At 43.9% G+C, this 25,952-nt stretch overlaps 1 protein-coding gene across 1 annotated transcript; it reads right to left on the bottom strand.

Annotated features, from left to right (window-relative positions):
- Nucleotides 1-616: 616 nt before the first annotated feature.
- Nucleotides 617-25,598, bottom strand: pard6b (par-6 partitioning defective 6 homolog beta (C. elegans)). Its single transcript, XM_085781095.1, has 3 exons — nucleotides 25,235-25,598; nucleotides 22,982-23,204; nucleotides 617-4,776 (listed from the first exon to the last, which is right to left on the bottom strand). Exons 1-3 carry the CDS (start codon nucleotides 25,295-25,297, stop codon nucleotides 3,818-3,820), a joined length of 1,245 nt encoding a protein of 414 aa, XP_085637221.1. The 5' UTR covers nucleotides 25,298-25,598; the 3' UTR covers nucleotides 617-3,817.
- Between the last annotated feature and the right edge of the window lie 354 nt (nucleotides 25,599-25,952).

Raw genomic sequence — 25,952 nt, forward strand, 5'->3', positions numbered from 1 at the left:
TCTATTTATATACGTATATCCATACAGATATAGATGGAAGAAGAGACTGGAAGAACTAACCATTTCAGAATGACTACTGGATAATAATTATAATGGATAATGAGTAAGAATAACATGCACTTGAATGTTGCAGATGACAAATGAGGAAAGATACTTAATTTATCTGCTAGTGGAATTTAATTTGTAATAAATTATTATAATACATTATATATGATGAATACTATTGTCTGTTTTCTGACCTACATTTTTACCCTATTTTCATTTCTATGTTGTTACTGTAGTGCTTAAGAGCAACGCTGAATTGGAATTCCCTGTATGTGCACATGCACCACAAGTAAAGCCAATTCTGATTCCGATTAATTTTATTTATGAGCAGAGCTGTGAAGTGTGGGGACACCCAAAGTAAATAACGCATTCAGAAACCGATGCTTTATTCCAGATTGTGCTTGAACCTGTGACAAAAATAGTCACACACTCAGTAATTGTGTTATCTGTGTCTGGAATTAAAGTGAAAATACATTTTCCCATGGAGCTCACCACCGTAGTATATATGGTCCTACCAGGGAAGGTACATTAATATTACCCATCTCCATTTATTGATGCACACCAAGAACAGTGAAGATTGCTACATATTAGTTTATTTTATCCAGCTCCTTCAATCAGAAATTACAGGTGTACATCTATTTATTTATACATCTCCAGTTGAATCTTAAAACATTTCTCATTAAATGTGATAAAAATGTACATCATATATAGCATTGATATGAAAATACTGACAATCTTCATTACAAATCTATACCATAGGATTTATCTGGCAAGCAAAAATCATTGCTCAATCACTTAAAAAGAAGGAAAAAAAAGGACTCAAAACATGAAGCCTGTTCTGAGGTTGTGCTAATACAACTGTTTTTCTCCCAAAAAATAATGATATTCACAGTATGGAAAAAAAAAAATAGTAATAATGTCATGTCTTGTACAGATTCTTCTGTCACCTAGTATTGGGCAATAACATCTACTGTACCATAAGATTTATGACCAAAACAACAATCAAGAATAAACAGAAAACATCAGTTATAAAAAATAAAGTCATAAATTGTGTACAAAGAAAGACATATGATTAGAGAATAAATAAAAACTTCGCTGTGGTTACAATCCCAGTGTCCTGTAGTAAAGTTAAGAGACAAAGAAAATAAATTAACATTGATTTCTAAAAAAAAAAATAAAATAAAAAACTTCCATTCAGAGTACCATTCATCCCTATTTTTAATGTTGGGAAATGACAGAAGACAGAGGCCCACCCACCTGCTGTACTAGAAAAAGGCCAAAACAGACATCACCTTGTACACGTTAGTTTGAAATACAGTAGACACCAAGTGTGTTGGTTTCCAGTAATAGAGACTGACTGTGTGACGACAACAGATCTCAAACATGATAGATACATTAGTGTGAAGGTGATCCCCATGAATGTACAGGTGCAGTTTGGCTCTGGTGAAACCAATAAACATTATTGAAAATGTCAGTGAGTGAAAATAATGTGTGAGAGTGTGTGTTTTAAAAAAAAATCTCACCTAAATTTAATGTTATCATTTAACAGGAAAGCAAATTCTAAAAAATCAATAAGCGAAACAATAGACCATCTGCTCCCACTTCAGAGGGGCAGTTAACAGCAGTCTGTAGCAGTAATGGATATTTTACTTCCAATAAGTGCTATCTATGGATCTGCTTCAGAATCAGGAGTTAAAACTGAGCCAGAATTACTTCGTACTGTGGATGTGATGAGGAACACAACTGTCTGAGCAATTTCATCAGTTCATCAATGGGAGTTATGTGCCAAAAAGAAAAATCCCACAAATATAACTTTAAGCTGTGCAATAAAAAACATGTTGGTGATAGTTACGTTCGCATCAGTAGATTGGCATAAGTTGATTTAAGGGAAGTAGGAATTTAAACATGATCAAAATGTTTCCTGCTGCAGCTTTAAAGACAAAACATTAATCAATCATGAGGAATTTTTTTTTATCTTACGGCAAACCTTTCATACAAAGTTCATTACAGCCTTGTTGGGGACTTTTCATTAGGGCAACAACTCCGATTGAAATGCCAAGTGCAGCTCAGGACCAAGACTGTGCTGTGCATGAGAGCAGACCTGCCTCACCTTTAACAAATACAGAGTGAATCAGTCTGCACCCAGCGAGTCTGCATGTGGGTTTGCTTCAGTCTGACTCAATCTGACCAGGGTTTATTTTGAGATACAGGCAAACGGTTTCTCCATTGTCCGAGTATGCACCATTCACTTTAACTCCTGTGGTTGTGATTTACTAATAGTGTTACAGTCCAGCTATTGATGTGTCATTTACTGTAGGCCCCAAAGTCAATATTTAAAACATATTCTGAATACAATGATCGTGTTACATCATGTAATAGTGTTACTGATTGCAAGAAAAAAAAAAAAAAGTGTGCCCTGTGTAGTGGTGCAGAAATACTGAAGAGAACACTTTTCATATGTGAATGTCTCAGGACACATCCAAGTGAACTCACGGCCCGGGCCAAGAAAACAACAGAGATGAGATGTGTGCTGTACAGCCCTGTGATTAGATATATTGAGTTGTGGTCCAGGAAGAACAGAGAGTGAGCGAGGGAGAGAGAGAGAGAGAGAACAAACAAACAACAAAAATTAAATCACACTCACATTTTCTCATTTGTACACATGCAGCAGGGGAAATAGCCCTTGTCATGGAAAGAAGAGGGAGTGCAATATGAAGGAAATTAATTCTAAAAACATGTCCCATTCCCAGGTGGGAGCGATATTACGGAGTGACGAGCAAGTTCCACTTGGTCAGATGGAATATGGCCGTGCAGTCCTGTGCTGTGAGACACAAGTATCGTACAGGTATATAAAAGGAAAACAGGAAAAAAAATAATAATAATATAAAACATAGGCTCTAATGGTAAAGCAAAGTACAAGTTGCTCCCAAGAACTGTTAAAAATCATCAACCATTCAGTCAGTTGTTAACAAACAGCAGGTGAAGAGAAGAAACACAGCTAAAAACAGTGGTTAAAAGCATCTGCGCCGACACAAAGAGCCCAGACTTGTTTTTTTTAAAAGTGGTTCGGCCTCGGAAAAAAAAAAAGAAAAAGAAAACTTATAGTTTTATTGCAGATCTTAGCTTGTGGCACCGAATAGTGGTGGGAAGTACCGCAAAGTGTTCACCAAATCACATGCTGTGGCGTGGGGGGGGGGTGGAGCATGGAAGGCAGGTGGTTGTAGTGTAGTGCAGGGGTGTGTGTGGATGTGTGGGATGACAAGGCAAAAAAAAAAAAGCAAGAATAAAAAAATTAAAAAAACAGCACAGATTGTCAACAAATGGTTGGGCTTAAATCCTGCTTCACTTTGTGTTTCTTATGGGAAATACCTTCATCTATTTATGGGACTGATAAGAAATAGGGGAGAGTGGGGCGTCTCATCTCTGCCCTCTAGTGGACATTTAGTGCCTGCAGAACTCAAGCGAAGGAGGTGGGGGGAGGAGGGGGGGGTGACCACTATGGCACACATGCATGGTTATTGGCATGACGAGGATCAAGGTACAGGGTGCAGTGTTTGATGTAGAAATGTTAGCATGTACAAACATGTAGGTATGAGCGTCCTGTTAAGATTCAATATGTACACACATTGTTGTGCTTCCCGGGCGCAGCCACCATCCCTGTTGTTGGATCTGCTGGTCCGTGACTTCCCCCGAGCCTGTGTGTGTGTGTGTGGAAATATCTGAGTGTTTGTTTCTCTCTGGTTTCCAGTGTTTCAGTGCGTTAACGTCCAGTCTACAGAGTTATGACCGTGCCGTCCTCCTCCAGACTCCGCCTCTCCATCGCTTTGTCCGGGGACGGCGTGGACGACGTTGCGTTGGCGTAGCTTAGCGATCCGCTGCTGCCGCTGGCCGGCAGGGTCCCGTTGGCGTTGATGGAATGGGCGGAGGCGGAGGTGGTGGTGCGGAGGTTGAGGTGCGGCTCGTACCGAGGCAGCGAGGGCATGCTGTAGTTGGAAGGGGCTCGCCGGATCGGCTCGGCCTCGCCGCCCACCTCGATCACCAGGTCCTCGTCGTCCTCGTCGCTCTCCAGCTCCCCGGCGGGGAAGTTCTGGATGATGTGCGACGGCATGGAGGCCGCGGCGCCGACTCCGGCTTGCGACGAGTAGCCGTAGAAGCTGGCGCCGCTGTCCGAGGAGCGTCCCGAGCTACCGGACGCCGCGCCGCCGCCTCCTCCGCCTCCTCCTCCTCCTCCTCCTCCTCCGCTGCGGACGACATTGTTCCGCTGGTTGGCGGGTTTGACGGTGATGATGAGGTTGTGGCTGTTGGCGATCATCATGTCCGTCACCTGGTCCAGAGACTTCCCAGCCACCTCGATGCCGTTCACCTCCAGCACCTCGTCGTTGACCGCGAGCAGGCCCGTGCTCTCCGCCAGCCCGCCGGGCACCATGCGAGAGATGAATATCCCCGGGACCTTCTCCAGGCCCTGCGGAGTGACCCGTACGCTGGAGCCGTCGCGGATGTAGAAGCCCAGAGGCTTTTCCTGGCCGTGCTTGTAGAGGCGGACGCGTCGGTGCGTCTCCGGCAGGATGTCCACGTCGATGATGGAGGAGACGGGGCGAAAGTCCTTGGGGAGGCTGATGATGACCGGCGGTTTTTTCCTGTTGGCGTCGGGCCGCAGCAGAACCGCAGATAGCACTGTGTTTTTCTTCCTGGTCAGCGAGTCGGTGCCAAACGTTGTGTAATCGGCTTCCTCTGCAAAAAGTGAAAAAACGGAGGAAGCAGAGATGGAGAAGAAGAAGAGAAAAAAAGAGGAAACAGAGGCAGAGAGAAGAGGAAGAGAGGAACAAAGAGGATGTTGACAAAAGCAGGTTAATTTTCCAATAATATCATTCGGGGCTCATTACAAATCAAGTGGTTATTCAGGCTGACAGTCTGTTGCATCATGTAGTCTCACAAGAATGAATAATGCTTCACAACAGAGCAGCTCTGGGCCTGGGGTAACGCTGCGGGGCGTCTGTGTTGAACGCAGACAAGAAGCCGATCCCCCGAGCTCCCCTCAGGTCAAACTGATGCAAAATGCCATGCCAGCCAAACAGGCGCTCAAGTCCAACTGGCTGTCCTTCATCAGCACTCTGACAAGCTGCCACCCACAAATTAGCCTACATATGCTGCGCACAGCCTCACAGGTGCATATGGTGCACAGGGATGCTGTATTGTAGATTAATGAGCATATGGTTCATGTCATAGATCGTCAGTGAGGGTCCTCAACTCACAGTCTTTTTAATGTTGAATTCAACTATGACATTACAGATTAAAGGACAAAAAAGTTCCAACTTTTAAAGGACTAGTTACATAATGATCATTTTCAGTCCACTAAAAAGGTCTTGTATTTTAAATTTTTTCAGTTTTTTTTATCTAAGCAAGTCTCTCTTTTGATTGGAGTGGGTCCAGGTGGGACCTGGCTGAAGGCGGCGACTGCTTTGTGACATCACAAAGTTACAAAACTGCTGATGACTCATTTCAAGGCTCAGGTTCTGAATTCAGGCTGTGTATTTCTCTGTGGACTGACGCTTTAATACTTTCTCAGCATTGATACAGAACTGAGACCTGATTTATAGCCGAAGAAGACAAAGAAATCTTATTTTATGTAGTATGGGACCTTTAAATTAAGAAGCTACAACCAGGAGCCTACAGCAAAATGTCTAGTTGGTGTTTTACAGGGTGTGATTAGGGACTAATTTGTGGCACAGTGTCGTTGCTGACGCCTAAACAAAGTTTTATGATGTTTTTACACTTAAGCAAAGATTAAACAGATCAGATATAACCTCTAAATTGGTGTAGACTTGCCTGCAGCCAAATATTAACACTGATGAGGTGTCCAGGCTCTCACACAACTCTCAGCAAAAAAAAGAAATGCACACATTTTTTTTACAAACATCAATCTACTCCTTGAAAGATTATTTTAGTGTCATGGTTTTGCATGAGAGTCGCTGTAGTTGTGACAGGCCAGAAAGGTCACATTAAACAGAGAATATTATGGTCACACTTTAGCTGCATGAGTCACTGCCCATTGTTATGGACATTTTGAGGTGGAAGTGTGTACATGGTCATGCTGCTATAGACTTTAACCAAGAGCAGTTCCCATTAACACTAGAGGAAGGGCTGGCCAGGTGAGTGAGGGAAAACCTGGACCTTGGCTCTGTAATAGCTAACTAGCATAATATAAGCTACTAAACATTAACACGACTTTCAATTTCTTTTTTGTGCTCTTTTTTTGTCTCCATCTGGTTTTATTTTTAACATCTTTCATCTGAACTTTTTCCATTTCTTGCTGTTTTCTGGAGCACTTTGAAAACTCTGTTTTTAGATAAAAGTGCTCTATAAATAAAGCTCTGGCAATCTTACACTGAATACCTGTCCCCTTACCTTTGAGGGTGCATGACTGTGTGTGTGTGTAATCTGGGAAAACATCCACTCAGGTGGCTGATAAAGATTCCAGCTCTCAGGTTCTGACAGGTACGCACCCAACCACCCCCCTCTCCATCCCTACAACCAAAACAAAGGATCGATTGTCCCAAGAAAGAGCAGCAGTCTCGCATTTCAGTTCCCATGAGGCATGATGGGTCTAGTGTATACACATTTGCAATATCTTTGCCAGCGCTGACCTTACGGCCCAGCTCCACATAGCGACAATATCATCACGAGAGTGCGTGCTATAAAACGAGTTTATAATCCAAGCTGTGTTTCTGTTCAAACTGCTTTCTCCAAGTCTTGGTACATACATTAACAAGGCCATAAAAAGGAGCCGCTGGGATGTACAGGTGTCTGTTTCAGTGCACACACACACACACACACACACGCCCATGTCTCCCTCCATCACTGACACAAGGGTTGCTCTTGCGGTGCAATCATGCATAGAAGGAGTCAACCCTCCACGTCTCATTTCACTCCACCATCCCTCCATCTCCAGCATGTGAAAAGCCAGACCTGACATTAGAGTTATAGTTGAGGAAAGAGAATGTGATGGTCCCTCGGGGCAATTCATTCACACAGAGCAAAGAGATGCTGCCCTGGTATCAAATGGTATATACGCATAGCTTGACTACATGCATGTGTAACTCTACACACACATGAAAAACAACATATGCAAGCATCGGCGAGCACAGGCGCTCATTTAAACTCACACACACACACAGTGCACGAGTGTCTATAAGGTTTATTTGCGGGCAGTAATGATGCCTGAGCTCTAATGAACTGCAGCACAGAGAAACCCAACACACTGAAAAACCATAGCTACATTATAGTTCATTAGAGCTGCACACCAGCAAAGCTCTCAGTCTAATTGGTAACAAAGGCCTACAGGCAACTCTCAGCATAAACACACACACACACACAGGGTTCCTCATTGGGAAAATACAAATTACCTTCTTCTTCTGTTTTCCTATGTTTAATAATACTGTCCCACTGATTGCGATCATACATAAAATATCCAACACATTTGGACAGTACTCTTCTTTGCTTTAAGTGTGTGTGTATGTTGAACAGGCAGCAGAAAGGTAGTTGTCATAGTGTTTGGAAAAGTACAAATACAGACAGAGAAATAACCTGCTTGGTTAGCAAGTAGGATCGTTATTTATTCATGTTGCTGAAGATTAATTAGCATGTTCTATATTAAGCTTTCAAACCACCAAATGTTTAAACTTGTATAAAAATGTGTAATTAACTGCCACAAACAACCAATACTATGTTTATGATGCATGTTATTTTCCCATTGATCCATCCTCTCAGTAATTTTGGTCCAAGTGCTTATTTTCCTCAATTTATTCTGGTCAGTTAGGGCCAATTATAGATATGTCTTGTACAGCATATGAAGATGTGCATCCACACCAAAGGTTTGACCTCTGTTGCATTATGGGAACATCAGAGAATGATCAGCGGTCTGTCCCATTAAATGACATTGATAACTGGCAGGAACAGAACGATTGTGGTCCGTTATAATCAATGGATGATATTCTTTTTTTCCTCCTTTGTTGCTGTGTTAGTTTGAGCACCACTTCTATGCTCTCGGTGTTCAGTAAACACATGTGGCATGATGAAGGTATGCTGCAGCCAAAGAGTGAACAGGTATGCGCCTGGTTTGGCTAATGATTGATCAAAACAGTCAGAGGTCAACTGTGACAGAAGGAGATAGAAAAGTTGTAAAATTACCAGATTTAAGACGATGTTTGTCACAGAGCTGATGTGTAAACTTTTATAGACTGAATATACAAATTGTAAAATGACCTGATTACTCACGTGCCCACTAAACACTGTGACTCTTTGCTAACGCCTCACATTCATTTCCACACCTGTCCAGCTCTGTCCTTGGTTACCACACAAGTAGATTATATTGACAATTGCAGATTTACTACTACCATTACAAAACCTTTTGTAAAGATTAAATGAGTGAGTTTTTGATTTTGGGACAAGAAGTGTTTCATTTCTAACCGACAGCTAGCTGCTGCAGCTCGCTAGTTAATTAAGCTAACCTTGGTTCCATTAGTTGCAAACACTGGAGACGATTTAATGCTTCCAGGTGACTGATTTCATAATGACAACACTGTCAAATTGGGGCGCTGAGTGGCGCAGTTGGTTGAGCAGGCGCCCCATATGTAGAGGCTACAGTCCTCGCTGCAGTTGGCCCCGGTTCAAAACCCGCATCGGGCGGCCCTTTACTGCATGTCATTCCCCTTCTCTCTGCCTCCCCATTTCCTGTCTCTCTAAACTATACTTATCTATAAAGGCATAAAAAGCCCCCCAAATATACTTAAAAAAATAGTAATATTCCATAAATTGTAAAAAAAAAAAAAAAAAAAAAAAGATACATTTTGTGGCTAAAAGTTAGCTACTGCTAGCTACTATTGATGGTTGTAAGCTAGTTACCCAGACATACTGGTGCCTACTAGCTTCCATGTGAATAGGCAATCATTATGTTTAGTGCAAGATGTCCTCCTACCAAACGATAATACAAGTCTTTAATTTTTCATTTTTCGTCATCTTTATTTTATGAGGACAGCCCAACACTTTTGCTCTTCTATTTTTGGATTTGAGAAGGGATTAAAAAAAGACACAAACATTCTCTCAAAGCCCTTCATACACAGACGAATAAACACTCTTACTACACTAGCAAACTGTCAATTACCTAGACGGATACTACGACAAAAACAGCTGTCTAATGTTTCTTGTGGCTGGGGAGAAGTTTTGCCTAGGAAAATAACCTCTGACTATGTCATAATGATGGGTAATGTCATCTTAGGCTTGTGACTTTACAATTTACATGTAGCCTGTGTTACAAATGTGCATTTGAAAGATGTCAGTGTTACAAAGCAGAGAGGGTTGAACACAAAGACACAAAGAGTGTATGATTCAGTGTTAAACTCATAATTATCCGTGTCGGTTACCTTTGTCAAACCTGCTCCTCTCTCCTCAAAAACCCCCGCAGAGGATGCACCTGCACTGCATCAGAATACGTTCTCATACTTTAGGCATTATTCACCAACCTTGAATAGAAAACATAATCTTGAACCGTGCGCTTGCCATGGTTCTGCACAGGTTAGGTATTCCAGCTATGCAATGGCTGCTTTGATTTCCCACACTGTGAATGGAGTCAGTGAGGAGCAAAGGAAGCGAAGCAGCGGAGGAGAAAATGACAACCTAGCAACACATCGTGACAAGTGAGGACACACACAGAGCGTTGCTTAGTTGCTCCTCTGTACTATGTAACTACGACAAACGGCTAATGCACCTCCGTCCTGACATTGAAGACACTGAGACAACTCTGCCTGAGGAGAGGAAACCACTTGTGTGAGCTGGCGTGAATTGGTTGAACACATCATCTCCCTCTGAGCTTTTTTCTTTACACACTCGGGATTCACTGCACTCAACCTCTGGACTCTGGCCTTTAGAAGAGCCAATGTTAATGGCTCAGAATAAGTGGAATGTGCAGGCATTCATAACACGCCACAGCCACTGACACCATTATATCCATCCAGCACACTAAGTATTTATCTTGACCATAAAGAAAATACAGACAATTTTATTGGTACGGTGTAAAAATTTTAAATAAATATGAAAAAGGTATTAGATGAGTGTACTTCTGTTGAGCTGCACCCTTTTCATGCTTACACCTGCTCTCACACTGTCATTACACCAACTTATCCTGTAAACACTACACCTACAGTGTTACCATTATGATGATGCAGGATGACAAAGCTCTGGTCTGCCTTGTAATGTAATGACTCCTGACGACAACAATGACACCAACAGTCCATTACTTCCTGGTGCTGTGAGGGGTAACACCTGATACTGTGTCCAGGTGACATTATACTATCAGGAAGGAGTCATGTCTGTCATTGTGCTACCACTATCACTACTACAAGTGCTGTTAAGTTGTACTACAGCACGCCCTTCACATTTTTAATTTCAAGAATTTATGTTGAAATGGCGACAGGATGCAAAAGTAGAATCTTTATTGTGTGGCTACCACGAGGTCTTTACAATAAAGATGCAGTAACAGATGAAACATTATGAAAGGAGAAGTTTCAAAATAAAAGACCACTTTTAACTGAACACAATCTCTGATAAGTGAAACCACAGTCTACAGTATCCAGACATGAAACACGTCTCAAAGTCAGGGTAAGAAAAAAAAAACACACACAAAGACACAGACACGCAGTTGAAGGTTATGGTGTTCTGGAAACAGTCAGGTTTGTTGATGACAAGCCTGGACGTTCACTGCACAGCCGGTGCCACGGTGTTCCTGACACAGAACGATACAAGAGAGTGGAGGAGGGGGAGGGGGAGCGCGCATGTGTGTGTGAACTTGCGCAGTTCAGAAAAAAAATAGGGGTGGAGTAAAACAAAAGATGTGCAAGAGGCAAGAGAGATAGAAATATACAGCATTTACACATAGAGGAGAGGGAAAGAAAGAAAGAATGAAAGAAAAAGAGAGAGGGGGAGGGAGAGGAGGTGATAAAAAAGTTTCAAAGGAGTAAATTCCCGGAGGGTTACTATTCCTGGTGTGGTGAGCATACCTCCCTGGCACAGCCCAGATAAAAGTGCCTTAATGCTGCTGATAAGAGAGGGAGGAAGAAATGGAAGGAGTTAGGTCAAAGGGAGAGAGCTGAGAAGGAAGGACGGAATAGGGCCAGGCGAGAAAACAGACTACACAGTGTGAACGAGGTGTCTGGGAAAAAGCGAGATGCTGTAGAGACCTGAGGAGGCACGCTAAGGCTAAGACAAAGCCCTCGTATGTAGCCGAGCTGCCAATTTGAGGAATTACTTATTAAATTCATAATTAAAAAGGCCGGGCGTGAACATTAGCCTGCCTCTAGGCCTCCGCATATAATCTCACTTGTGAATTCTCTATTATACTCATCAGTCCTGCTTTATTACTCTGCCCCGACATGAGTCATCTATCAAAAAAAACACAGAAATCAAAAATCTATTCTGAAGGGGAAACCCAGCTTTAATGTAGTAGTATGTAATGAAACAATTAGCACCACTCACCACGGGGCAGAGGGAACATTCACCTGAGTCTCACTCGTACACAGCTCCAGTCTGTGACGCTGCGCTATGAAGCAATTCCATCAATTTCTTTTGTGCTGACAAAGACACCCCTCTCCTTCCTGCAATATCCCCCCACCCCCACCCCCCCCAACACTCACACACACCTTTTACTCAATCTGTCCTTCAGTCACTCTGCAGGAGTCTTCTCTGCATCTCGTCCTCTGCCTGTCCCTCTTGCACATTTTCCTCTTTCTGTCTCCATTATCCTTCTCTTTCCTCTTTCTCTGTCCTGTCGATGCTCTGACTCTTAAAGCCGCTGCCGCTGGTTAAGCCAGGCACAGGACACTGAGTTGTCCCTTCAGGCCCAGCACTGGGACAGTAGATGCAGTATCTGGTTTAGAAACAAAAGGTTTTGTCTTGTAACTCGATAACCGGGACAATCTGCCGGGACAACCAGCGTCAGGCTCACGGACTGGACGGGTAAAGGGGGGACTTGAGCCGGAGCTTGGTCTCAGGGAAGCTGGGGGCCGGGACGCACCTGGGGCTGAGGCTGGATTTGAGTTTGGGACAGGGCAAGGCAGTGGAGGGGGACAGGGGCGGATCATTCGGGGGTGCAGGAGGCCGGGTCTGGGGTCTGGATAGATCTGGGTCTGAAAACCCGAGCCTTCTACGCAGCCCGGCGACACGTAACCGCCATGAGGAGAAGGGGGAGGAGGAGGGACTGGACGTCGGGGAGGGCGGAGGAGAGGAAGGGAGGGAGGAGCAGCCGCGCGGGCTGGGGGAGCGCGGCTCCGGCCTCACAAGCCTGTCGCTCAGGCGTCTGAATAGAGAGTGGGCGGGAGAGCGGGGTGGGGGACTCTGTGCTTCTGGCCCTGTCCTGCCTTCAGCGTCTGACCCTGGAAGACAACACAGCCACCTGCGGTTAGATCTGGCCAATGATGCGCGTTTCTCGTTGCCGAGGTGACTGCACAGTAGCTTACAGCGATGAAAACTGCATTCAACTTCAATATGCGGTCCAGATTTTTTGGGCGTGCTGCTGGTTCACTGGCTGAGGACATGTGAAAGCAAGGCAGTCATCATTAATGTAATTAGTATCACCGGTGACTGGTCAAAATGTCTGCGCTGTGCACGTTTTTTTAAATGCCAGGGTGGTGAACATTAAAATTCATAACTTAAATCTGCCCTCAGTAATGACTTTATTACCCCTCCATTAGAATCATTACAGCCCACGAGGACAGGAAGCTCTTACAGCAGCCAATAACCCCTTTCAATAAGTACACATGGGCATGCGAGTGTAGTTTCTACTCAACGGATAAGAAGCGAATAAGGCAGAAACAGTGGCAGTAGTTAGGGCAACAGTGTTTGGAGTAGGAGCAGCATGTCAGAGCCTGCTGACTGCTGACTGCTGACTGCTGCTGCGTGGTTAGCTCGGGTAAATATGCTGGAATGGAGCAGATAAGCATATCATTTATCACGCTACATATCTGTATCACTGTGGTGCACGGCACAGAAAGAATGCTTCTTGATTAAAAAAACAAAACTGAACACCAAACAGTCCTCACAAGCTAAAACAAAGAAGACATCGCACATTATCACGTTATGACGTATGACGTCAATCTCTGTTAACTCGTTCTTTTGATATTCTTTGGGTGGAAACCACATTTTCTTTCTTTAAACACCCCTGAGTTTATACCACTGACTTTTATTTTGAAATACAGATAAACGACTGCTCATCCATCCTTTGTTTCAGCTTTTCTCTGTCAACCAGCAGCATATCAGGGAGTATTTATGACCTGTACTTCAGGCCAAAGCAGGCAAAGTTCATCTCCAAAGTCTGTTTCCCTCCCTCCCTCCCTCCCTCTATCCACTCATCTTTTCTGATAACAGAGATCCAGAACTACCACTGGCCGCCCTGTTCTTCCTCCGTCTTTGCCACCTTTCCTCCATCTCCCTGCTGCCTGCATGCTGTCTCATCCAGCCAAGTTTTAAAGGGGTACAGGGTAAGCTTTTAGCCTGCCAGGCTGTGTGTGTGTCCTCTCCCCTCTCTGTCCCTCTTTCTCAACCGTTCACCCTCTCTTTCTCTGTCCATCTACACCCGATTGATAGGCTGAGCCCAGCTCTGTAGCTCGGGGTCTGGGGCGGCCTGCTGTCCCGTCTAATCTGGCCGGCAGACATGATCAGAGCCTGGCCACATTCCACCCAAAATGCCCCCCTCCTCTCCTCCCTTCTTCCTCCATCTCTCTCTTTATTTCTTTCTCCCTCTCTCTCCCACCCTCCCCAGCTGGGGCCTCACTCTGCATTCCTCCCTCACTAATACTATTCCCACTATCCTCCTCTCTCTCTCTCTCTCTCTCTCTCTCCCTCTCTAGTTGCATTCCTATCACACTTACACTACTCCCTCTCCTTTACCCACTTCTCTAATTACATGCTTGGCAAAACAATGCCTTATACATTACTCCCTGTTTAATACTGTTTACTCTCTCTCTCTCTCATTTCATCCTTCCATCTCTCTTATTGGGCCTAAGATATGTTCCTCCTCCACGCATTCCTCCTCCAGTATCATGAATCCATCCTTCCCTCGCTCATTGCATACAGCATCCTAGGGGGATAGTTCATGCTCTGTGGGAAACTTGAAATCCAAAAGGAAGGCAGATTTTTTTTGTTTTTTGTTTTACCTATTTCCACAGATTGTGCTCCCTAAGCTTCTCCCCTGTGCTCTGTGGGGAAAATGACATCTATTACACCTGCCAGCACTTTGTCTCTCTTGCTTTAATCCTTTCATCTCAAGCCTGCTGTACAAATCTCTCCCTTTTACATGTTGTGTTGTTCATTCTGGCCTTGTATGCTTTTTCTCTTTCATCCAAATCTTTGTCTTTCTGGTTTCATCCGACTCCTTGTGACCGTCACATTCTCACCCCGTCTCATCCATCGCCATTTTCTTTCGTTACTTAACAGACTCTGTACGTTTTGCACTCTTATCCTGCTCTGCTGCTTGGTTTACAGAGTGGGTAGACTTTAATCCGAGTTGTACTTTCACACTGTACATTTCGTTTTCTTTGGCCGAATGACTCATGAGCTGGTGACTATTTACTAAGGCAGTCCCAGCTGCGATATGCAAATACAAACATTCCTGTTCCTCCCAGTACCTTTCCCCCTCTAAGTTACTGGTGAACACTCAGGAGTGAAACTGTGAGAGCAATGAGCAGCGTCACCAAACAAACTCACGCCCTACACATGGTGACAGCGGGGAAACTCTGTAGGTTGGATATTCTGGATGACAGACAGAGGCAAACATGACGTCAACCCGGGAAAATGTCTCTCCTACTGATCAAACATACACTTGGGCTGGGTGTGTCTCATAGTTTCCATCAGAGACTCTACCTGAAATGCAACATTCAACATTTCAACATAGCATGGCTGACTAAAATAGCACATCACTTTCACAAGCAACAATATAATTAAAATAAGTATTACAAATTAATCCACTGTATGTACAATTACTCATGGCTCTGCAGAGCACATCCCATAGATCCTGGAATATCTGGGGCAGTTATAACACGTCAGCAAGAGCTACAGCGCTAAAATCAAGCAGGCCACTCTATCGACTGATGTTAAAACAGAGATGCTAGACCAGCTCTGCTCTGCACGTATCACACCAGTATTGACTAAATGCATTCTGCATTAACCTGCTGCCTGTTAAAACCAGTCTGTATGCAAGTATCATGTGTACCAGGAAAGCCTTTTTCTCTGGTAAACCTGAATTCTTCTGGGGTCAGCAGCAGCTTTATCAAAGGTGTCAACTCTGAAGATACAACAAATTATGCACACAGACTGAAACCATTTACCATCCTCATGAAAGAAATCAAACTGAAAGTCAAATATATAATAATTATTCCTCTTGAATCTTTTGTTCTTTCATAACTGTTAAAGCAGAAGTAAGCGGGATTTTTGTGTATACGTCTAGTTATATCTTCGATGGCAATCACTTATATAGAGTGTTTGGTCCGAAACACGGGTCTGTCAGTCACTCTGCTCTGCTCTGAGCCGAGGAGAAAACTTTCCTTGTATCCTACAACCTTTATCCAATGAGGAGAGAGAACGGCATAAAGGGGTGGTCCTCTCTGTGTGTGCAGCCAAGGGATGCGCGTGAATGTGGTGACGTAGGGACGAGGACCAATAGATCCATGACGAGGGCGGGGGCTGCTAACTCCATCGGCTGACAAGAAGTTATGGTGAGTTCAAGGCAACCCGTAACTCGTGTTTTCCCGACCTGTGAAGTCGTACCAGTTCGATCTGGTACGAGTTTACGGGTCGGAAAAACACGAGTGGCCGTTATAGTGCACTTTCACAGGCAACAGGTCGGAAAAACACAAGTTACGGGTTGCCGGGAACGCTACAAAGTCGTAAGTCGTGACTTGAAGCTGTAACTTACGGTTTCAAAAGCCTGCCTGTAACTCAGCATTAGCCAAAACGACCGGATCACTTACTTCTGCTTTAATGTATGGATGTCCTCAGCATACTGTCCGTAATATTGGACTGTGCATTAGAGGCTAATGGGGATTCAATCAACAATAAACAATTAATAATTGCAAATACCCACTGTGCAAATATCATCCAGTTAGTAACAATTATGTGCAGAGATACCGAACTGTCTGAGGGAAATTTACCAAAATTAATTTATCAAGTGTTAAATGGTCTTCAAATTGTTCTTTCCATAAAAAAAAAGATCAAGCTGCATTTTCAACATCTTTTTGACAAGTACTAAGTAGGGATGGGATGATTAACGATATCATTGTCAATCGCAATAAAAGAATTTTGAATATTTCGATAATCGTCATAATCGTATAATCGCCATAATCCTGAATTTATTGTCCGTTTTGTAATCCTTACGAGGCGCGCACGCAAGCTAGTAACGTAAACATAGTAAAACGTCACCAAGGACAACCAAGATGTGAACAACCCGACCTGTCGGACCTGCAGCAAAGCCAATCGGCATTGTCATAAAATATGGACGACTGACAATAGTGAAAAAGAGAATCAACTTGCATAAAATGCATCAATGGTAATTTACGCATTATTTATGAGGATTTATGGGAGATTTAGGGGAGATTTCCTGATAGCAGTGATCATACACGGCAACAGCGCAATCATCTTGATGTAAATAAACGATCTTTGGCCGATCAGGTGGCCGCTCACAGCTTTCCCATTGGATTTCAGCCCGTCATGTGACGGCACACGGGTCCCTATTGGACACCCGATCCTACCGGCTCGGTTTACGGGTAAACTACAAACACACCGATGGGATCGATGTAAAGGCTGACGTGTCTCATTTTCATTAAAAAAAGTATTACGTTGCTCTTTTCCGATAGCGCTGAACCCTAAGGGGTTAATGAAGTCACTCTCCTAATTATAACGTTACTGGCGAGCGAAATATGTACGTTAGCCTAGGGGTGGGCGATATGACGATATTAGATCGTGAAGGATTAGAGTGTGTAGATGATCTGCCAAAGTGCAGAGATCGTAGGATCGTCTGGGGCACATTCTATTGTTTGTGTTTCCTTGTTTGTGTGTGTAGCGGTAGCCGCATGGAGAACTATGGCTGAAAGCCAAAGCACGAGTTGGTCGCTTTTTGTTTTGTTTTTTTAAGCAGCGTTTCACCAAAGTCCTTGGTTTCACCATCTCTCATCTTTGCCAGTCAGCCCCTCCACCTGCCGCCTCTCTCGCGTGCGGGCGCACCGCACGTACGTACACACACATAAACACACACACACACGCACGGACGCATGGATAGGTCGCTCTTGGCCGCTAATAAACGGTAAATGCGCTATGTCGCGCTAATTGTACAGTGTTCGAATTACCGCGACCCCACACCCCCCACCCCTCTTCCCCCTCCCCCGGATAGTCCGACTAACGACCCCCCTAACCCCCCTCCTAAATAAAAGCTACCTTTTGTGCATTTTATCAGGGTATGTTTACTTGTATATTCATGATGGCAAAACTGCAGCTATTTTAATGGGCTCTATGCACAGCTGCACAACTTCCTGAATTTAAAGGGATAGTTCAACATTTTGGCAAATTGGCCCATTGCCATAATCGCTATAGCCATAGCAGTAGGTTCATTACCTTTAATTGTAGGTGTAAGCTATTTTCAGTACGGCGGAGCGCAGCAGCTGGCTGCTCAGAGCTACGCTATGGAGGCTAACGGAATTTCTTGGTTTCCCTCATTAAACTCATCAAATTCAACATCCCAAAACTCCACAGCGCTTTTGTAGACAAGTTGTGACCTGCACAACCACCACGCTATGAGATAATGACGGAACGATACGAAACGGAGCCGTTTTCGAGGTAAATACAGGGTAAATACGGAGACTGCTTGCTGAAAAACTGTCCCTGAACGCAACGCGCATCAGCGGTTTTGTATGAATTTACCTCGAAAACGGCTCCGTTTCGTATCGTTCCGTCATTCTCTCATAGCGTGGTGGTTGTGCAGCTCACAACTTGTCTACAAAAGCGCTGTGGAGTTTTGGGATTTTGTATTTGATGAGTTTAATGAGGGAAACCAAGAAATTCCCTTAGCCTCCATAGCGTAGCTCTGAGCAGCCTGCTGCTGCGCTCCGCTGTACTAAAAATAGCTTACACCTACAATTAAAGGTAACGAACCTACTGCTATGACTATAGCAATTATGGCAATGGGCCAATTTGCCAAAATGTTGAACTATCCCTTTAAGGCAGCTCCTTTATTTCCTGTCTTACAGTCCAGGTGTGTCTGACCATTGTGACTACTCAGACACACCTGGATTAATCAGTTTGTCCAATAATGTAAGACAGGAAATAAAGGAGCTGCCTTAAATTCAGGAAGTAGTGGAGCTGTGCATAGAGCCCATTAAAATCTGTTCAGAAAGGCTCTTTGACCTAAATTGTCTGTTTGTCTTTTCCTTGGTATGGTGCCACATTTTTGGCAAGTAATACAGAGCAAGAATACAGTAACTGCAAAATAGGGGTAAAACATCAAATCAAATATGAGAATTAATATGTACAAAGAATAAGCTAATACAAAGTAACAAAACTGCCTCATGTCCAATAATCTACCTACAACTACTTAGGCTGGACAACAGGATAACTTTAAAGTCATTTTTCTCAGTTCGGAACTCTGCGTAGTTACTGCCTTTTTGCTTTGTAGGGCAGAATAGGGCCCGACACAAAAAGTCCATAAAACTACACAAAAACCATTTCATATTGCTCCACACTGCTCGTCCACTGCAATCAAAGTGTCCTGGAGGGATATAGTCTAGAGTTTACTCGAAACAACGTCATTTAGGACATTTTTACAGCCTAAACAGTCCTGTATTGAATTTGCCTGGTGCGCACTCTCGCGTTCAGGCGACGCACGCGGACGTGACCAGGCTTGCCTCAATGATGTTGTTTCGGGAACCCCTTCAGGACACTTGGATTGCAGTGGATGAGCAGTATGGAGGAATATGAAATGGTTTTTGTGTAGTTTCATGGACGTTTTTGTGTCGGGCGCTATTTTTCTCATATAAAGTTTTCGTTGGACTACGAACTGGCCTCCCAGGTCTCCAGATGCACTTTGAGGAATAAAAAACTACTCCGGAGTATTCATCAGCATGAGGGTGAGTCACTAAAGAATGATTTTAATTTTTTGGTGAACTATTCCTTTAACACTGTGGTCGCCGATAGTTTTGCATGTTTACAATTATGAGTATTAGGCATACTCGTGCTTGTCCCAATCAAAAAGATTACGACAGGTGTCTATTTCCTTTACTATCGCGTTAATATCATTAATCGTGATTATTTTGGCCACAATAATCGTGACATGAAATTTTCTTATCGTCCCACCCCTAGTACTAAGACATTTCTAAACAGATCATTGTGTGTTTGGTTTTCATTTTGTATGATTACACAATACTGCAATAATCATAATTCAACTTCACTGGTAAACAAGGAGTTAGGAGGATGAACAACAACTGTCACTTTGACTGAATGGGGTGTACCAATAGGCCAGATGTGAAACAGCTGGGTCTCCAAGCAGCAGAATAAAGCTGCTCTTCTTCAGCATTCATTGACATAACAACAGAAATACACAGCACAATAAACAACAACAACATTTTAAAGAGAAACTAGATCAACAGTCCTCGACAGCGACAGACACTGACTAATGGCCACCGTGTTCTCAGTTTACACTGAGCTAAGCAAAAAAAGAGTGTGAACCAGGAAATGGCTCTTAACAGCTCCCTCAGCTATCAGTGAATCATAATGTGCTGCCTGGGCTCGGTATGATTCAGATTGTATTGATTCTTCTGCTTCTGTTTATGGACAGAAATAGTTTGTGGAGTCTGTCTGACACACACACACACACACACACAACTCACAGCAGTTGCAGCTGCATTAGGATATCAAACACACTGAAATGACAAATGAAGGTTTGACAGACCATTTGTGTTCTCAGCCCTGAATGTTAGCATATTGTTCCCAGCATGCTTTGCATCTCTCATCAGCCTTAAAGAGACTCCAGTGCTGTTAATCCACCTATGAACAGGCCTCTTCATTGGTGCCATGACAACCGGTAAACAGTGGACACCGCACTGCCAGCTCAATAGTCATCAACGCATTGTTCACGCGGGCAGAGGGCGGGGCCAAGGAGATACTGGTGTGTGCTGAAGCAGTTTTTTTTTTTAAAGACAGAGTCTGGTCCTCCACATGGACACAAACACTTAGCCTATTTTTCAGCAGTAAACAATACGACATTCGTGGCTGGTCAGTGATGTAGCGTTGAAGCAGAAACCCCAACAATGTGGGCATTATTCAAGACCCAGACCACAACAATACAACAACAGACACTCGCAGCCTAACATCCATCCCTCGATCCATCCATTAAACCAGCTGCAATGTCGATGAATGAACAACACGCACAGAGAACCTACCATGGGACACAGATAACCTGGATTCAGTTTGGTATCAGCTGTTGTCATGCCAACTGAAACAGTCTGTCAGAAACTAAAAAAAGCCTCCTTGTTTTTTTATTAGCTCCAAACACATTTCCCAGACATCAGTGTAATAAGACTACACTGTCACTATCCCCATGAAGGCCAAGTTGGAACAAATGCTGGCCCGCGCCGCTGCCTTGTCTGGAGCGCTGCTCTTATGCAATAATGACCGATCCCATCACATCTGACCACTGACCATCTAATACATTTACATAATCGACCATTTACTGTCTCAGAGGACAGGCGGGTGGTCTAATGGCATTATAATCAAGTTTGTGACTGTGAGACTGAAAGACTGGACTGAAACACAGTGGTGTAGTAAACATGAGCTGCTTTAGTGGGCTTGCTCAGCAGTCAACAGTTGAGAGCTGTGGTAGGGCACAGGTATGTTGATGACCCCATGTCCCCGTATATGACCTCCTTCCTATGGGGCTGATAACGTGAACAAAGTTGGAGCTGTGTTGTTTTTTCTTCTTTTGGTTCAGCGTCGTCATGTGTGCAGACACCAAACTGGGTCATGAAGAGCTAATTATACAAAAAACAAAACAATTTGTCATTCTTTCTGTCAGTCTAACATTATGTTCCCCAGCGGAGCAGGATTTAAAGAGGAATGCAGGATTTTTAGCTCAACTATGCTACATTTTAACCTTAATTCAACAGCTTTGGAGTCATTGTGGTGGTTTAATAAATGACATGTAACTTTGCATGATCAGTGCCCAGCTCTCGTTTCTGCGGCACCATGACACAAACGCTCCCTGTCACCTGTAATCTCTTGTTTATGACAGATAAGATTACACAAATATACATGGAATATATAACATTATGTAGCGATCTATTGATTGATTTCCCGTTGGCTTTGTTGTAAACAAATGCACATGACAGGGAGGAGGGTTAGCAAAACAAAGGAAAAGCGGCCAGTCTTACATAGTTCCCTTTTAAAGATGTTTTTAAAACAAACTTTTGTGATAAACAAACAGAGCTTAGTGTTCAGCTTTAAAGATGTTCAGAGTAGGCTTGATACGCCTCACTTGCCTCCAATGTAGACAGGCCATTAACTTACAATTGAGACATTGCCATGGATAATAACCAGTGTCTGAAGATATGTAATAAATGATTTATAAGCTGCCAATTTGCTGCATCTGCACACTGCAGAGCCTTTTAAGCTGGGACCAACTGCTGCTTAGCAGTAAGGTGAGGAGGGGGGAGAGGGGAATAAATAAGGAGGGAAACCAGAGTCTGAGGGCATTGGGGTCTGCAGGGGGGGGGGGGGTTGTGGCTGCATTAGTGTTAGTGTGTGTGTCTCCTGGCTTTGTTCTTGCAGTCCGCGTGTGAGTGTATGACTGATGTGTGATGCCTGCATGACTGTGTTTTCATGTTTTTTTTTGTTTTGTTTTTTTGTGTGCGTGTGCATGTGTGCGAGCAGCAGTGAGCCCAGCATGGGGCTAGTGTCTGGAGCATGTAATTGAAACATGGTCCCATGCAGCGCTACACAGTGACCCCACTAATCTCCTCCTGACAAAGTGGCTTAGCTTGTATAGGGTCATATGGCACAGCGAGGCAGCTTAAACACAACAGAGCGCGCGCGGGCCCGGGCTGCCACGGCACAACACACCCCAGGCTCCTCCTGCATTCAACAGGTCACACCCGGCAACTCATTCGTCAGGATGCACTTCAGAGATCACAGAAGTTTTCAAATTTGGAGTCTGACAAACACAAGTTAATGCAGTCCCAGTGCACGTGTAAACAATGACTAAAGCTGCAGCCATGACCATAAATTACAACAAATAAAACGTCTACTTCTTCTACTCTGAGTGTGAAACCACTATAATAACTTTTTTTTGGAGCCCACAATATTTTACAACGGGACAATCTATACAGAAACATGAAAGTATTGTATACAGAGGGTGTATGTGCTGAACCTGGAACCCGTATTACCAACAGTAAATACACACGTCCAGTATCATACAGACCGGTTAGATAAATAGTGATCATACAGAATTCTTAAAAAGAAAAAGTCCAGAGTATGAATACTCATTTTCTCTTTAAGTTTTTTAGTGTTGCAGTGAATTTTCTTTTTAAACACCAAGTAAACACAGTCTCTCAGTCGCTGACCTTTACTTATGTAGGTCAGAAGTGGGACACCAAAGGGATCTAGTTGTTTGTTTGCAATAACAGCACAATGTTGACAAAATATAGGCTATATGGAGCACTGAGCCTAAAAATGTACCTAACATGATACCGTGGTAAATCACGAGTTTATCTTTCTTTTTTCTATACATCTAGACTAAATAAACAAACCCTGTTCCTGCTCCTGTAAACCAGCTCTTCAAAGACTTTAGTATGTGTGTATTTTACGAAATAGATAGTGACCCAATAACCGTTTCTAACACTTCCTCTGTGCTTACCTTTCCTCTGCAGGAACAGCCTGAGTAGAGGGCTGGCCGTGGAGATGGCCTTGTGGTAGTTGTCATCGTTGTTGATGGGCAGCAAGTCGCCGTGCACGTCGGCGTAGCCCACCAACAGCTCCACGTTGGGGATGCGATGCACGTGCTGCAGGAGGCCATAGAACTCGTCGAATCGGCCCGGCTTCGACCGATCCAGAGAGAACCGACGAAACTCAGCTCCAAACTGGGACAGGACACACAGGTATACACGTGAGCACAAACACAAATACACACGTAGCTATGAAGGAAACAAGTCTAAGAAGAAAACAGCCTGGAATGTAAACTAGTCAACACTTATACACGCACGCAATATTAATGAACATCTCTTCAAAGAGCCTGAAATTTGAGGCCGTGGCTGATAAGCATGTACACTGGTAGATTTCATGATTTCAAAACCACTCTGGGATGTGTGTAAGAGAGCTATCTTCAATGAGGACAAGCTCAAACACACCACATGTGATGAATTATTAATGCAGACTTTGTGACGTGTGAGTCTCTATCTGGATGTGGCATGTTTAAGACTTAGCGGTGCTGTGTCATTAAGCTGCTGTTGTAAGAAAGACACATGTATTCCCACTTCACATTGTAATCAGTGTGGCCTGGCTGGATCAATAGCTGCAGATAATGCCTGATCTTGGGCACAATGTCCCGTTGGTGGGGTTGATGACATGTGCTGCCACAAGTGTTGTGGTTACTGTTGCCCAGCACTGACAAAAGATGATCTACAATTCACTGACAACTGGAAACTCTTATACACTGGTGCAAAGCAGGACCACCGTATTAACTAAAGGTTATTACAGTGCCTGTGGTCCTGAGAGCTCAAAGCACTGCAACTTCAGATAACAGCTGCAAAGGCACAAACATGTTACAACTTCAGAAAACAAGTTCAATTGTCAATTTGACAATGCATGCACCAAAAAAACTCACAACAGCTGCAAATACACAAAACAAAATAACAGAAGTTTGAAAGGAAGAGGAACACTTTGTTAACAGTCCATGTTTGCATTAACATATACATCATTTGATATCAATATAATAATAAACCAAACCAACCTTGTTTTACTAACAGGTAGCTATCTTTATATCTATAACTTCTAGACATTTTTTGTGCCCACCAGTGAGTTTTTTCGCAGTGTGTTGTCAAATTAGTGAAGATATTTTCTGAATTTACAGCATGTTTGTGTCTTTGCATGTGTTGTGAGTTTTTGCAGCATAGTTGTGAAATTGATGAAGTCCTCAGATTTATGTGTTATGTGCCTTTGCAGTAGTTTTCCTAAGTTGCAATGCATTAAGCCCTCAGAGCCACTGAAGGTTAAGGAAAGGAGCAGGTCAATGGCCTGTTTCTGGTAGTACTGCCATTAAGAGCAAGAGGAGAGGACAGAATATCCCTAACGACGCTGGACAGCTCCATTAGCTGCTGGAAGAAAGTAAGAATAAGCACATAACTATTTTGTGGTAATAATAATAAATTTTAAAAAACTATATTGTAACTGCAAGCTTAATATGTGGTGTCACAGAAAACAGCCAAAAACAGGCCAAAGTTTGTGTCAATAAATGCAGCTATAGTTTGAAGAACTAGTTTGGGCCAGCAAACAGCCCTCGGGGCCACTGTGTGTTGTCGTGCCGCCGACAGGATGGAGGCAGCAGCCGGCGGAAGGAGCCTGAGCCTGTCCAGGCCCTGTGACACCTGTGCGCTCAGGGATACAGCGGGACACAGCGCTTGACCCAACACAGCAGATTCATTAAACTCAAAGTGCGTCAACGTCGCACCGGACTGTACTAGATGAAAAAGAAAGAAAAAAAAAACTTTCTCCACACCTCTCGGCAGTGTTTGGTGAAGGAGCAGCGAGGGGCAGGAGGAGGAGGAGGGGGCGGGCTGTGACAGGTGACAGTGTCCCACTGTACCGTCAGCCGACAATAACCTCCACCTGCAAACTTACTCGCTAGCTATCAAACTTATCTGATCAACTTGTAATCAAACTACGCCACAGTCAACGCCAAACTTTTAAATATGGCGAGCTGGTAGTCACACTGGTGACACAACCGGCGTCAGGCTAGTTAAGCTTTAGCTCATATCTATGTAATTTGTGCGATATCATAAGTTGCTATCAAGCCACTTAATGGCTAATGGCTAATTTAGCCGGGATAACGAACCGCAGTTCAGGTTACACACACACAGCTCGCACACACACTGACGGTGGCGTCCGTACGCACCTTGCTCTTCACCTCCACGGCACTCAGTGAACGGCTGCTCGGCACTCGGTGGTTTTTGTTCATGTTTCGCTAGCAGCGGGACCGCCGCCAAAAAACCGCTCACACACACACACTCGTCCTGGTCCTGGTCCTGCCGCCGCCGCCGCCGCCGTGTGTCCCCCCGAAAACAGCCGTTAATCTTCTCCAACACTGGCTGTCCCGAGGCTCCTCGACGTCCGGTGCTCCGCGTTGTCTCCCCGGGAGTGTGTCAGCGGCTGCCCGCCAGCCCAGCCTAGCTCAGCCCGGTGTACTTATCTCCGCTCATAGTTGCTGATGCCAGCGCTGCTACAACACAACTACTATGTACTGTGTCTGTTTTACCTCTGCCTCTGACTCTACCTCTACCTCTCTCCACCTCCCTCCCTCCCTCTCTCCCACTGTGCTTGGAGAGCTCGCGACAACAGACTTCAAAGTAAAAGACGCAGCCTCTGTCTTTCACTCCCTCTGCGCTTCAAAATAAAAGCCGTCTGCCCCCCAGCAGCCCTGTCAGACTGTGTGAATATTATGATATTCACACAACATTTCACATTATAACACGGTGACATTAATGTTATTCTTTTACCATCTAATTGTTTATTTGTTTGCAGACCACAAAATACTATTAGGGCCTAATGGAGCTAAACACTGTCCTACACACATGTCTCTTCTAAAAACTTAGGCCAAAACATATTTAGGCTAA

The sequence above is a fragment of the Trachurus japonicus genome, chromosome 7, assembly GCF_045865225.1.
Source record: "Trachurus japonicus isolate A0001 chromosome 7, Traja_1.0".
Taxonomy (NCBI): domain Eukaryota; kingdom Metazoa; phylum Chordata; class Actinopteri; order Carangiformes; family Carangidae; genus Trachurus; species Trachurus japonicus.